The sequence below is a fragment of the Stenella coeruleoalba genome (genome assembly GCF_951394435.1).
Source record: "Stenella coeruleoalba genome assembly, chromosome: 10".
Lineage (NCBI taxonomy): Eukaryota > Metazoa > Chordata > Mammalia > Artiodactyla > Delphinidae > Stenella > Stenella coeruleoalba.
In genome coordinates, this window is record NC_137156.1 from 40,301,554 (window position 1) to 40,317,040 (window position 15,487).

Sequence of the window (15,487 nt, forward strand, 5' to 3'; positions counted from 1 at the left end):
GTACCATCTTTGTCGTGGGGTGGTTGTGAGAATGAGAGTCGCGTATCTGTGTGAAGGGCTCCCTGAGGGTCTGGCACGTCGTAAGCATGTATATGTGTTGTCTGGTATTATTACTATTTCATCTATCAACCATGACTCCTAACACCATTCTTGTTATCAGTTAGTCTCAATCCCTCTCCTTAAAAATTCCAGCTGCCTCTTTCCACCTGCCTGCTGAATATTTTCTCACAAAGATCCAACCAAAACTTCATTCTCAACCTGTCCTAAAAGAAATCTAAAATATACCCATCCACTCTCTCCTTCCCCCAAGTTTCCTCCTCCGCCTCTCTGCAGCCATTCTTTCCATTAATATCAGCACCTATGGGCAACAGCTGTTTCCTGTTTGAAGCATTCCAGATTATCAGAAAGCCTTGCTTCTCTTCCACTTCCCACAAATTCTCATAGTTGGGGAGCACTTCCACCCAGCTTAAGAGACATGAGGCCAGAGCTGTGAAGTGACTTGCCCAGGGTCACCAGCACATGGGCAGCAGAAGGAATTCAGGCCTCCTGTTTTTGAGGGGATTCCCCTTCCACCGCCCCATGGCTCACGGTTCTCTGTGCCGCGGAATCACTTTGCCCCAGTTGTCCTAAGGGCCCCTGGCAGGCTCACACAGCCCCGGGCTTGGTGAGGCAAGGCTCTATGTAGTTCTTGAAACAATTAATCAGATTTCAAAAGCCAAGTCTCCTGTTATCCTGAGTTGTGCTCTGGGGAAGGGGGGTGGGCAGAGGTGAGGAGACTAGCTCCTTTGAGACTCTCCAAGCATCGTGAGCAAAGTAAAACCCAAACTGAAGGATGTGAGTCATTCTGAGTGTGCATCTGTTAGCCACAAATGGGTACAAGAGATACAGGTTCTGCAGGGGTTATGAGTGGTTTAGCCAGTGTTTTTCAATCTGAGAGATTCCATAGCATAGAATTTGAGGGTGCCCGAGGGAGCCCTCCATGGCTCTTCTTGCATTCCCACCTTTCTGAGCCCTGACAGGTCTCAGGTACTCACTCTGTAGCTAATGGGCACGGAACATGGGCCGTATGTGGGCTCCATGCAGGCTTCAGACACCAAAACAGCCGTCCAGCTCATCGTGTTCCTACTTCCTCAGACTATTGAAGTCAGAAAATTCTTGCCATTCCTGAGCTTGTAACACAGACTCAGACCCAGTGACCTCTTTTTGTTCCCGCAGGGGGCTGCAGCCCCTCTGCAAGTTTAAACCGTTCAAATGAGCTCCGGCTTCATCTCATAGACACTGTTGGAGGAACGGGGAGGGGGGGAGGCAGCGCTGGGAAGAGTCCCCAAGGTGCAAAGAGAATGCCCACGGTTTCCCCATTCTCCCCCCACGCCATGGGAAGAAAAAAAGCCCCAAAGTAAAACTGGAGTTTAAAACTTTTCTCTGTTCATAGAGACAGAAACTAGAATAGAGGTTACCATGAGCTGAGGAAGGGGGTGTTGGAGGAGAGGAGGAGGAGTTATTGTTTAATGGGTATAGAGTTTTTGTTGGGGATGATGAAAGGTTTTGGGTATAGATAATGGTGAAGGTTACACAACATTGTGGATTTAATTTATTTGACGCCACTGAATTGTACCCTTAACAAATGGTTAAAATGATAAATATTATGCTATGTATTCTACCACAATAAAAAAAAAAGACAATAACTTTAAAAAAAAACCCTGTTCTCTGCATTTCTTTTGAAACTGACTTCAAATAGACTGGCCCTCAAATCTGCAGCTGAATTCTTTGTCGGGAGATCATTATACTTTGCTTTAGGCTGGTGGTTCTAAAGAATTATGGATGACGGGAATGATTGAAACTGATTTATTTCTCAAGTGTTTGAGATTCCTTCATCCTGGTCCAATAATGTCTATTCAGGAAAAGCTTGTCTTTACCCAAGTCAGAAAAATAAAAGAAAATGCACAGGCCACCATCTAAAGTGGGCCTGGTTTAAGAAAATCTCTTATGTGAAATCTCAGATTTGGAGAACAAATTGGTAGCTGATGATTTGCCTTACAAAAGACTGATTCACTTAACAAAGGAGTTTTACTCAAAGGTTCCTTTAAGAAGAGAGCCCCCTGGTGCATTTAATGATATTATTAGATTAAAAAAAAAAAAACCATCCCAAACGTTCAAGGACATTGCACTGTAAATATGTGAATGCATTGTATTGTGTTGTAAGAGTGGGAATAAAGAAGTAAGGGCTCTTTGACAAATGGACCATTTTGGCCCAAAGTAACACAAGGAGGAAGCAAGATGAGTGTTCTTGGCCTAAAATCCTGGCGGCTTTCTGGGAAGGCTTTGGGAGTTTGTGATTTATTTCAGACAGCTAAGCCCGAGGCCTGCGATGTGTCCATTTTGAGAACTTAGGGTCCAAGTTCTAACTCTGCTCACGCTGACCCCTGTCACCTGCCCTAATCACAAAGGCCCTCAGTCGTGAGCGCAACTCTGTCCTGCGATGGCAGAAAAATATATCTGTTGCCAGAAAGTGGATTCTCTCCGGTGATGAAGAATGATCCTTATTTATGTCTGCATAGGTACATTCTGGGGCCCATAAAGGTTTAATTGTCCCTCTAACTAGTTTTTTAAAAAAACCCACAAAGAGGCTGCCAGCTTTCCCCAGAGTTTAAAACCAACTGAATGCGGTTCTGTGGAAACTGCTTTAAGTGTGTAACTCGCGCTGTGTCCTGGGGCACAAGGCACGATTGTTTGGGGGAGTCGAAAGATGCAGCTCTTAGGAGGACTTTGAAAGTCAGTTTTTGTGGCTTTGGGCTGCTGCTGACCCTGGCTTGCTCTACAGAGGGAGAGAGAGAGAGGGCCTCCCTCTCCCTCAGCAGAAGCCTGCCTCTGCAAGTTACTCCCGGGGTGCCACTGCCCCCTGCTGCCACCTCCCAGTTCAGGGGGACCCCCTGTCACAGGACCCTAAACATCCTCCCTTTTCTCTCTGACGTTGCCTGTGCTGGTTTAAAAGACTTACAGGAAGCTAAGGAGAGAGGAGACACAGAAAGAGAGGAAACATGTCTGTGAGACCAAAAGAGAAAGACAGACACTGATAACCAACACTGGGCCCAGAGAGACCCCTCAGCACCGCTGCCTCTCCTGTTTGTGCCTGTGTGTTCATTTGACAGTTATTGGCAGGGCACCTACTCTGTGAATGAAGCCCACACAGTTCCTGCTCTCAGAGAGCTTCCAGTCTCCCGATGGAGTTACTCATCATGCACAAATGTGTGAGGACAAACTGCGGTGACTGCTAGGAAGAAAAAGGAATGGGTGCTGAGTGACGCTAACCAAGGGCCATGGAAGGTTCTGTGAGGGAGTTAGGCCTCGTAAGTTAGACCTGAAGAATGAGAGGGAGTCAGTGAGGTAACCGGAGGTTAGAGGAAGGGACAGTATGTGCAAAGACCCCGACGCAGAAAGGAGCAGGACTGGAGAAGGAGGCTGTCAGCACTGCTGCCAGCATCTTCTTTGTCTTCTCTTTAAGCCCCCTTCCCTGAAAAGATCTGTGATGGTTTCCCATCCATCACACTTCCCTGTGAGCTTTGAAGGGCCTCGTCCGGACTGCCCCCAGATTACCTTGACCCTTCTCACCCTCCTCCTGGGTTCTGCGAAGAAAACACATTTGTCAAAAGACTAAAGCAAATAGTTTTGACGTGTGGTTCTGTACCATAAGGGAGGTTATAATGAAGTCGATCCCAGTTTACACGACTCCAAATGGTTCCATTTAAATGTCCCACCCTGTATTTATGTGTCCCTACCACTTTAGTTGACTGTTTATCTTCCAGTATACTCTACTCTACTTGCAGTCCAGGCCTCTATTTAACATCATCTCTTACTATTTCCATTCCATGGTCTATCATTTACATTTTTCTTTAGGAAATGTAAATATTTATTTACAGTATTAGCTTTTACTCTTGCTTAGCTCTATATATTATGGAATAAACAGACTGTGATATGGGTTCTAGTCCTGAATTTTCTGTAAACTGGTGGTGACCTTAGCAGAGTCATTTAACCTCACTGAGCCTAAGATGCTTCTGTGTAAAATGAGGCATTTTTTGTTTTTGTTATTTTGTTTTAGCTAGCGGATCCATATTCAGGATTCCTCTTAATCCCTGTGCTTCTCTACTTCTTACAGACAGCCACCTAGGAGTGCTTCTCTGACATCCTTCTCTATATCCACCCCTCTTTCAGAATGTCTTTGCGGTAAGATCAACTTTCTGTATAATTTGCTCTTGTGGGGTGGTGTACAGGATAGTATTTAACAAATGAGGATAGATCGTACTATTGTGCTTGGGTTAAAGTGCACATATGTGGGGAAATGGTGGAGAAGTAGGAAAATTCTAGCTGCTGCCTAAAATTCCCTTAGACTGCTTCTCAACCTGGGGTATATGCACCCATAGGGGTACAGAGGTGTGCCAGCAAGTACAGGAAGCCCTTCCTCCTCGAACAAGAATTCTACTCAAAGATTTGAGGAGAGAAAATAGACTTCAGTGTTAAAACAAACATATGACATCTTAGTTTAAAAGGGGAACCCTGGGGTGGACAGCTTTGGGCACATTGTGATGTGAGCGGAAACGTGGCCTTTACCTCTGCCCTTGGGTTGTTTGAGAAATACTTGCCTTATGGGTCTTTTGAAATATGTGCACTTAAATAGGGTAAAGGTGTTGAGTTACTCAGGAGGGCCACTCCTGCCAAAGAATGGACATATGTGGAAAATCCATTTTCACCCATTAGGAGAGTTTAAAGAGGGGTCCTGAGGTTGGGGGGGCAGCCAGGCTGCACCAGAGACCCATTTCTAAAGACCAAATCGGTTACACAGTCTTGCTTAGGATTCTGGCTCACGGCTGGGTTTGAACTGATCCAAACATCTGGAAGGTCTCTCACCCTTTCTCTGACCTCCAGTAGCAATTCTTATTTGTACTCCATTCTGGGACTTACCATACCATTATATGTTAGTTATATTTTCTTTTTTATATAGCTTCTCAGCCAGAGTTAGGGAGGTGGTGTGAATTAATAAAAAGTATATGATCAAGAGTCAAGACCCTGCTTGCCGTGTGACTTTTGGAAACTCCCTGAAATCTCTCTGATCCCCAGCTTGCTCATCTATTAAATGGTCCAATATAACACCTGCCTTGCCTACTGAACAGGTAGGATTGCATGCAGAGCGTATACATTACATTTGCAATGTAAAAGCATTTTGTAGATCATTAAACAAAAATCAGTTATTATTAACTAAGACCCCAAAGGGAAGGAGAGTTTATCTCTCACATCATCTTTCTATTCTCCTCAACCTCTAACTTTTGCCTAGTTGGTTCTGAAAACTATTAAAGATAAGATCATGAAATGCTGTCCCCACGCTGACCCTGAGAAAAGTCCAGTTCTGTCTCTCCTACCCCCATCCTTTCCTCCTCTTCTGGCCTGTCTCCTCCCCTCTTCCACATGCTCCCACACTGCTATTTCTTCCTACTGCCCCTTCCAGAGAATTTGGGTAAGAAGAGGACGCTTAAAGGGGCTGTGTAATGTATATGAATGAACTACTCTCATAATTTCAGGCATCAGCAGGGCAAGTTTTATGGCAATGCCATTTTTGTGGGAAAACAAACTGGTGTCATTCTGGAGACTTTCTCCCAGAAATAAAAATGCCCAAACAGAATTCTGGAAAAAAAATTTTTTTTAATAGAGAAATCAACAACCCAATCTAAATATATCCCTGTAATAATGAAGAATCATATTTTCATTTAACTCTTTGCTGCAGTCAGACAACTTCCTCCCACTTCTGGCTTTGGGGTGTAGGCCAGCCTGCTTCACAGTTGACATTCCTGAGGGAAACACTAGGAAAGGGTGATGGGGAGGAAGGGGCAAGTTTAGTGTGTATTGATTTGAGATACTCTGGCTAAACAGTAAATTTGCTAGGCCATTCCCCTCCTATCTGCCTGGGCCTCAGAGTGAAGTGGATTTTCTTAAGCAGAAATGTTCTTGGATCTCTTCATAATTTTCCCCTTCAAACTATAGGAGTTGTGCAAGAAAGATCCACATTCCACACTAACAAGGCAAGGGTTATAATGAGAACTTGGTTTCTTACAGGCAATACTTTCATCTTTTATTTATTTATTTTTAAAGTAAGCTTTTGTGGTAAGAAATCAAGTCAAAGTAATAAAGAAGGATGGGAGAATGTGGAACGGAAACTTCCTTTTCATTTTTTCCCCCAAAGTGCAGGGATTGGAGAGGAGGGGTCACTCCAGGTCCTCACATCACTCCAGGGGCAACAGAGCTGACCAGGAACCAAGAAAGGCTGGTGACCTGCGGCCTGGAGCGGCGGGATCAGCCCCCAAGCCACAGATGAGCCCATGGCCAGGAATTCAGTGGGAGGAGCCTACACTGCCTCCCAGTCCCCGCGCCTGCTCCAACAAGCACCTGGCACGGTTTCTCAGCTTCCACGCCTGGAGAATGGGAGAAGGGCCCACCTCTCACAATGGGCCCAGGATGTGCTAAGGAAACAACCCGCCTGGGTGTGGTTCTCAAGTTTTATGAACAGGCTGAAGAGAAACAAAACATGGTGCTCCTTCCCTTCCTAAGTAGTTTCAGGTGATCTTTTTCGTGGGGGGCGGGAGATGTCAGGCAGGGAAGGGACCCGGGGACCAGTTAACCAAAGGCCTGTGGAGGCTTCGAGCCCTCGAGGACCGAGGCACTAGACGGCCGCTTCCACCAGAGAAGCCGGCGGCGGCCGGCACGTGCCCCTCCCCGTTGCCCCGGAGACGGGCGGCGGTTTACGTTCAAATCCCGGACTCTCCCACCATGGCACGGCGGCGGGGGTGCGCGCGGGTCGGCCCCGCACGGCCGTCGCCCCTCGCTGCCCAGCCGCGGTGGTACGGCCCCAGTCTAGAGGTGCGCCGGAGCCCGCCCGATTCCGCAGTGGTGGTTGGTCGCCGTGGAGGAGGTGGGGGGCTTGGAATTTGAGCGCCGTGGGCTCCCCCTGCTGCTGGAGCCCGGGTGGGCCTGGGGCGGGCGTTTCGGGCGAGCAGGCCGCCCCTCTGGCCTCAGTTTCCTGGTTGCGGAGCCAGCACTCACTTCTCTGTGATTCCCCAGCCCCGTTCCTCCAGTCTCCTCTGCCCATGTCGGTCCCCGAGAGACGGTGAAGCGGTCCACCCTCCTCTTAGTTTGTCCAGGTCGGGCGCGATTGGCCGGGCCCCAGACCCCTTCGGTAGTTGGAGAGCCCCCTTCCTCGCCGCCCACAGCGCCCCATTTCTCCCCTACCCAGATTCCATCAGCAAAATGACGGACGTGGAGGAAAACGTGCCCCTGAAGGACCCTGGCGATGCAGAGAGCGGGCCCTGTAAGCCCGAAACCTCAGGACCGACCCGGCAAGACATGAGCAGCCCCAAGAACCACCCTTTCAGTAGGTCCAGCCCCGCCGGCCCCGGCCCTCGGGGTGCTTAGTGTGGGTCAGGTGGGAAGGAGCCCGCGGCGCCGCACTTCTCTATCCCCCTTTTTCCTCATCCCCCCCCCCCCCCCGCCCCCAATCTCTACTTTCAGGCCCCAGGCCCTCTGTTGACCAGAAGATCTTCAGAGTTTGTAGTCCTGGAGAAAGATGTGACCCAAGAGCGATTTCTTGAATCTGACAAGATGTGAGGTTGAGTCAGTCCAGAGCCAGCTTTGTATTCTTTTATTTTGAATTTGTAGGTGGAAAATGGCAGACACCTGGGGTAGATTTTAAAGAACGGAAATGGTCCCAGATGGGCATTGTGTTCTCTCGGTGCTTCGTTGACTGCATTAGTAATGCTGCTCTGGCCTCATACTCTTTAGCTCATACTATAAGAGATGTTCTTTTATAGTTCTTATTGGGGCACAAAGTATCTTCCACACTTTACGTCTGATCTCACTGGGACTCATCCAGCATTTCCCTTGTAATAATCACCAGGCAATTAAAGCAGTCATCAATCTGAAGGCCTGTCCACGTGCAACAACCTGCGTTAAATTCTTTAAATTCAATCGCATTTCTTTCTCTTGTAGCCACACGGGGTCGCTGCTGGTTAAGGAAAAGCAGCAAATGGGGTGCCTTGGAATCCTGATTTAGGCCATACAACTCCCTAACCTGAATAACCAAACTCCTCTTTTTTAATAATTTCGAAATTTTATATATCAGGTTGACTTGGTTAAGTTACCAAATTATCTTGACAATGTCTTTGTCCTTGGGATCTGGGTTTTAAAAATCTATTTTAGTTACTTTTTACCTCTAATTTCTCTTTGAACCCTCCCTGTTCCTGAATTTTACAGCTGTAGGAGTTGCATAGTGCTATGGTACTTTTGAGCGACAGAACAATCTTGTCAAAGCAGGCTATGAGCTTTGGTTTGTTGTAATTGGGAAGTGTTTCTGTGTATTTTCCTCAGTCCTTCAATAAGCTGCTACAAGCAGCTCAATCTCCCTTTGAAGATTTTCTCTTTGTTCTGATTTTGCATTACTGAATTAGCAGTACGTCTGTTTGCATATTTGACTGTGTTTTGCCATTTTGGCCAAAACTGAAGACTTCAGAGAGACTGTAAAAATAAAGGGAACTTCCCGTCCACCTAAGGTTCAGTTCACCTTTACATTTACCTAAACGGAAACTCTGCTGGTGGCTTTTTGGTAAATTTTACAATCACCTTTTACCCTTAACTTTTTATTTCGATATATTTAAAATCTGTTGAAAAGTAAAAAAAAACAACGAATGCCCACATTAACATTTGCCACACTGTTTTTTTCTCTTATTGTATTTTACGTATGTATTTTTTCTTTCTTGAAGTTATAGTCATGACTTTACCTCTAAATATTTCATGTCTCTTCTAAGAACAAAGGCATTCTCCTATGAAACCTCTTTTCTGCAATTTTTCCTTTTTACATTTTTAAACCTTTTTGCTTATGGAAAACTTAAACATATACAAAAGTAGAGAGATTGGAATAATGAACCCCCATTTACTCATCACCCAACTTCAACAATTATCAACTCATGGCCAATCTTAGTTCATTTATATCCCCTCCACATCTTGGAGCCAAATACTTTTTTGTGAACAGATTTTGAAGCTTCATTGAAAGAGAGTGAGAAAATATGATTTATTGTGTGCAGCTCTTTTATACCAAGTAATAATAACTACCATGTACGCCAATTATGTAAGAATGCTATCAGGTAGGTCTGTACTAAGAACTTAGAATAGTGGTTCCCAAATGCCAGAGCTGGTTTGTGACAAAATTCTTAGCATACTGTGTGAAATGAAATAAAGATATTGTAATGAGTTTTTCCTAAAGCTAAATTGATTCAGTTTTCAGGACTAGTCTTTTTTCTGACTGTATTCCCTTTCCGCTTTTTGGGAGTTTAAACTATCCTTTTTCTTTTATGAAATGGTTTTGGTGGTGGTAGAGTGGATTTTTTTTTTTTCTTGGTTGCACCAGGTCTTAGTTGCGGCTTGTGGGCTCCTTAGTTGCAGCTCACCAGCTCCTCAGTTGTGGCATGCACACTTTTAGTTGTGACATACATGTGGGATCTAGTTCCCTGACGAGGGATTGAACCAGGACCCCCTGCATTGGGAGCACAGAGTCTTAACCACTGCTCCACCAGGGAAGTACCTACAGTGGATTTTTTATTTGCTTATTTCATACTATCCATACCTGACAGAACAAAAAGTTGGCAAGCTGTCGTCAGTTGCTCAAAATCTTTTTGGATATTTACTAGTCTGTGAAATCCTAAATTCTGGAAACTACTTTAGAAGACCAAGTGAGATTGACGCCATTCAGTACCCTCTGTGTGGAGAATTTAACTTCCATCAGAGGCAGGAAGAGGAGAGTGGAATCGTAATATCCTTAGATAAACATTAGTTTTGCAAATCACAAATTATTTCTTTGCCACTTCATTATTTTATTTCTTAAGAGAAAGGCTTTTAATCAGTTTCACTCTGTTTTTTTATAAGATAGCTTCTTTGTCCTCCCTTACCCCCATGCTGGGCTACTGAGAGGCTCTGTCATGGGGCCTAGAGTTCAGAAAACATAACTGACTGGAATGGTCGAATGAGTGTGTATAAAGTCACTGTGATGAATCTCAATTTGGAGCCTACTCAGTGGAGTGAATCTCTGAATAAAATAGAAATTCAGACTTCTTTGAGTTCACTGGTGTCCCCCATAAGTTCTTTTTTTTCAGTTGAGGTATAAGTGACATAGAACATTAGTTTCAGGTGTACCTCATATGTTCTTTCTGTCACAGGTCTGATAGATACAGTTAATGATGTTTCCAAGCTGAGCAAGGAGATTGGGATGAATCATGATTTCCACATGGAAGAGAAGGTTTTGCCTCCAAGCAGGTACAGGCTCTTCTAATTTTCCCATTTTATTCATCCTGGTATAGGCATTTAGCACTAATGGATTCTGACCAGACTCAAAGCATTTTTATTTAATAACACAATCAGTGCTTGAATCTAAGCCGTTAGAGGTCTCAGCAACTGAAACAGAAGAGTAATAAATTATAATTATTAGTATCAGAGGGTCAAGAAGCAAATGTTGTTTAACCAGTGAATAAACCCAAGCAATTTTTGGGATGTTCACTTTGGGACCCCCACTTAATAATAAAATAGTTAGGGTGGATTTCAGATCTTCTCTGACAGATGGGGAGGAATTAGCGTGTAGTAGCTACCTATTGCTGCATGACAAATTACCCCAAAACTCATCAGCTAAAACAGTGTTCATTATCTCCCAGTTTCTGTGGGTCAGGGATTACGGACGTGGCTTCCTCACCCAGGGTGAGGAAGCGAGAGAGTAAGTGAGTGAGAGATGGTGCCCAAGACAGAAGCCACGGTCTTTTTGTTACCTAACCTCAGGAGTGACGTCGTGGCCTCTGCTACATTCTATTTGCTAGAAAGGAACCCATAAATCCAGGCCACACTCCAGGGTACAGGATTACACCAGGGTGTGAATACCAGAGATCTAGATCTTTGGGGTCATTTTATTGGTATTGGTTGCCTACCACATGGCTCCTGTCTTATCAGTTACTCTCTATGTGATCACAGATTTAAACAGGCACAGATAAAAAGATCAATTTTCTCATTGTGGTGTTTTCAACTGCCCCCTCAACTCCTCACCCGCACCCCCATTCCCCACTTCATAAATCAGCTTAATTTGTGAATCAAGGTCAGAACCCTGTTGATGAGGAATGCTCCCCCACCCCCATCAAGCCTTATTTTTCATTCTTCTTAGTTATATTGACATTGCAATAAATAAGAACCATTCCGTGAGTATGACTTGCTGGTTTATTGGCAGTTAAGAGGGTAAATTCATTGTCAGATTTTACATTTTAAAACAGTTCTGATTTCCCACCAACAGACAGATATGTGATGGCAGCTTGTGATAAGTCAATTTCCTTGAATGTTTTTGTCATTTGTCAGCTTCAGGGACTCTGTTACTAAAGTGCTGTTCTCTGCCACAAGTTGCTGCCCTGGTCTTCCTGGTCTGATCTGCTCTTGCCAGCAGATGTCCATGTCAAGCACAGCTTCTCTGGGAACAGGTTTTCACCAAAACCCAGATCCTCTAGCATCTCTCTCACTGCTTAGATGTTTCTGTTGCTGGCAGGAGAGGAGGAAAAAAGAGTAGAGGAAATGAGAGAGGGAGAAATGAAGCAGGGGAAACAGTACTATTCAGAGCTGGGTTTTTAAGTAAGGTAATACAAAATTTATATCAGGAAAAAGGTTGAAATCGAGTTTGAGGTCACTCCTTATTGGCAGTTGGCTTTACTTTGGGCTCATAGGATGAAGTTAATTACAATTGTAGGTTCCTAAGGGAAATCCCATGTTTGGGCATTCATTCATCAGGCATTTGCTGAGTTCTTATTATGTGGCAGGAAAAATGTTGAGTTCTGGGGATAGAGGTAGCTACAGCTATAAATAAATAAGACACTGTCTTTGCTGTCAAGAAGCTTTTGTAAGAGAGACAGATGAATAACAGAAAGTGACTGATAAGTTCACTCAGAGCTGTGTGAATAGAGTTCAGTGAAAGTTCTCAGCTGCCTAAAGATCAGAGAAGGTTTGCCTATGGAGGAAGATTTAGCCTATGATGACTTGAGTCTTAGAGGTGGTCTGGGTGGGAAGGAATGCTCCTGGCAGAGGAATCACGTTGGAGGCACAATGGTGTGAACTGAACAAGTATCTTGATGTGATTGAGCACAGGGTATTATGAGGTAGGAGGAGATAAATTTGAAAGGGAGGTAGAGCAATATCAGGAAGGGTCATGTGAGCCGTTTATACTGCTGGTGATGGGAAGCCCCAAAGGACTTTGAGCATGACCTCATGATCGGAGTTGCATCTTAGAAAAATCATTGATTTTAGAATGAATTGGTGGGGAACAGATTAAAAAGGGACAAGACTGAAGACAGAGGGACCAGTTAATGGCCTAATGTAGTAGTCCAGGTAAGAGATGATGGTAGGAGGGGATGGATTCCAGAGACATTTAAAAAGCAAAATTTATGGAACTTGGAAGATGAATTGGACAAATAGGGTGAGGGGAAAAGCTTTAAGAACAATTACAGTACACAGCAGACTATTAGATTATAGTTGGTTACCTCTGCTGATTGAGATTGGTATGTTGGGAGAGGAATTCTGATATTTGTTTTATTCATCTTTGTATTGCTTTTGTTTGTTTTACAAGGAGCATGCATTACTAAGGGGGGATGTTTAATGCCAGAAAACCAATCACTATTTGGCAATGACTAGGTACAGCCTCAGAATTTTCAAATGATTCTTTTTCTTCTTATTAGTCTAACTCTATAGGTCAGAGAAATCATTTAAATAAAGGTCAGAGGAAAATTAATTCCTTTTAAAATATTAATAGACAGTTTTTTAGCATAGTTTAGTTTTATAGAAAAATGATGGAAAATAGAGTTCTTACATGCCCCCTTTTCTCCTGCACACAGTTTCCTCTATTATTTGTATTTTATATTAATGTGGTATATTTGTTACAATTGATGATCCAGTATTAATTCATTATTATTAACTCAAGTTTACACTGGTGTTCACTTTTTGTGTTGTATATTCTGTGGGTTTTGAAAAATGTATAATGACATGTATTCACCATTTCTGTATCACACAGAGTAATTTCACTGCCCTAAAAATCCCCTGTGTTCGACCTATTGGTTCTTCCCTCCCTCACTCTGAAACCCTTGGCAACCACTGATCTTTTTACAGTCTCCATAGGTTTTTCTGAATTTCTTATAGTTGGAATCACATAGTATGTAGCCTTTTCAGATTGGATTCTTTCAATTAGCAATACGCATTTAAGGTTCCTCCATGTCTTTTGGGGGCTGGATAGTGCATTTCTTTTTAGTGTTGACCTCTTGGTTGCTTCCAAGTTTTGGCATTTATGAATAAAGCTGCTATAAATAAATGTCCATGTGCAGGTTTTTGTGTGGACATAAGCTTTCAACTCATTTGAGTAAATACCAGGGAGCACTATTGTTGGATTGTATGGAAAGAGTATGTTTAATTTTGTTAGAAACTGTGGAACCATCTTCCAGAGTGACAGGTCTTAACACTTTGCATTCCTACCAGCAATGAATGAGAGTTCCTGTTGCTCCCCGTCCTTGTCAGCATTTGGTATTGTCAGTGTTTTGGATTTTGGCTATTTTAATAGGTGTGTAGTGGTATCTCATTGTTACTTTAATTTACAATTCCCTAATGAGATGTGAGGTTGAGCATCTTTTCATATGCTTATATGCCATCTGTATATATATCAATACTTTGGTGAGGTGTTAGTTCAGACCTTTCCCTGTTTTAAAATTGGGTTATTTTATTGTTGAATTTTAAGAGTTCTTTGTATATTTTGGATACTAGTTCTTTATCAGATATGTGCTTTGCGAAGATTGGAGCTTGCCTTTTCATTCTCTTGTCTCTCACAGAGCAGTTCTTAATTTTAATGAAGCCCAACTTACCAATTTTTTCTTTCATGGATCTTTCTTTTGGTGTTGTATCTAAAAGGTCGTTGCCAAACCCAAGGTCACCTAGATTTATCCTGTTATCTTCTAGAAGTTTTAGAGTTTTATGTTTTACATTTAGGTCTATGATCTATTTGTGGAAGGTGTAAGATCTGTATCTAGATTTATTTTTTTGCATGTGGATGTCCAGTTGTTCCAGTACCATTTGTTGAAAAGACTATCCTTTCTAATTGAATTACCTTTGCTTCTGGTTTTTGTTTGTTTGTTTTTAACGTTTTAAAAAATTATTTATTTATTTATTTTTGGCTGCATTGTGTCTTCGTTGCTGTGCGTTGGCTTTCTCTAGTTGGCTATTGGGGGCTACTCTTTGTTGTGGTGCGTGGGCTTCTCAGTGCGGTGGCTTCTCTTCTTGTGGAGCATGGGCTCTAGGCGTGTGGGCTTCAGTAGTTGCAGTACGCGGGCTCAGTAGTTGTAGCTCACAGGCTTTAGAGCACAGGCTCAGTAGTTGTGGCGCATGGGCTTAGTTGCTCTGCGGCATCTTCCTGGACTAGGGATCGAACCTATGTCCGCTGCATTGGCAGGCAGATTCTTACCTATTGTGCCACCAGGGAAGTCCCTTTTTTTTTTTTTTTTTGAGTTGGGGGAAAAAGGCAGATATTACTGGCTACATGGTAGTGCCATTGAAATTGGGAATACAGGAGGAACAGGTTTGGAAGGGGAAGATAGTGAATTCAATTTTAGACCTGCTGATTTGGAAGTATCTATAGATATTCAGGTGTTATCAAAGAAGGAAAATCCTTTCCTAGATTTTAGGTCTATAAGAAAGTGAAAGATCATTTATTTCATTGCTATATGTGTACATAAAGGGAAACTAAGTCACATCTTTTCTAAGCTAAATGCAAAATCAGTGCTAAAGTTCAGCCTGATCTCTATTCAGGGTTCTTCCTACTGCAGAGGGTGGGCTGTGCTGGAACCACAAGGAGCCCTTCTGAGAGGTTGTGCTGGTGCCCTGACATCCAAGTTTAACCCCAGCTTATTCAGCTCTGCTACTGTCCAAACATAGTTCCTGGCCTTTCCCTGTCTGTATAATGGTCTTTTATCATATCAAACACTGTTTGGGGCTTAGGAGATAATGACCTTTTGGCAGTTTTTGAGTAGAGAAAGTAATTTGTTCATTTAACCTTCTTACAGTCTGGAAGGCAGGGTCAAGGAGACAATGCACAATGCCTTTTGGGATCATCTGGAAGAGCAATTATTAGCTACTCCTCCAGACTTCAGCTGTGCTCTTGAACTCCTAAAAGAAATTAAAGAGGTGAGTGACGAACCTTTCATTTGTAGATGTAAAGTTCCTAGACAGCCCCCGCTCACTGGAATGTCAGTGGCTAGCAAATCCTAACTGAACATGGTCCATGAATCAGTCAGAGTCTAATCAATAGACAGAAATCACACAGTAATTTCAACAAAGAAGTTTTAATATAAAAATTAGTATAACAGGGAATTGGAGAAATGAAGGCTTTGGGCTAGTAAGA

The 15,487-nt window shown here is 43.4% G+C and overlaps 1 protein-coding gene across 1 annotated transcript in view; it reads left to right on the forward strand.

Moving 5' to 3' along the window:
* The first annotated feature begins 6,734 nt into the window (after nt 1-6,734).
* TCP11 (t-complex 11) overlaps nt 6,735-15,487 on the forward strand; it is a 31,817-nt gene continuing 23,064 nt past the window's right edge. Inside the window, exons 1-4 of the mRNA XM_079934658.1 lie at nt 6,735-7,184; nt 7,277-7,414; nt 10,248-10,344; nt 15,150-15,270. Of these exons, the coding sequence (XP_079790784.1) occupies nt 7,291-7,414; nt 10,248-10,344; nt 15,150-15,270 (342 nt within the window). The 5' untranslated portion in view covers nt 6,735-7,184; nt 7,277-7,290. The remainder of the gene's footprint in view (nt 7,185-7,276; nt 7,415-10,247; nt 10,345-15,149; nt 15,271-15,487) is intronic.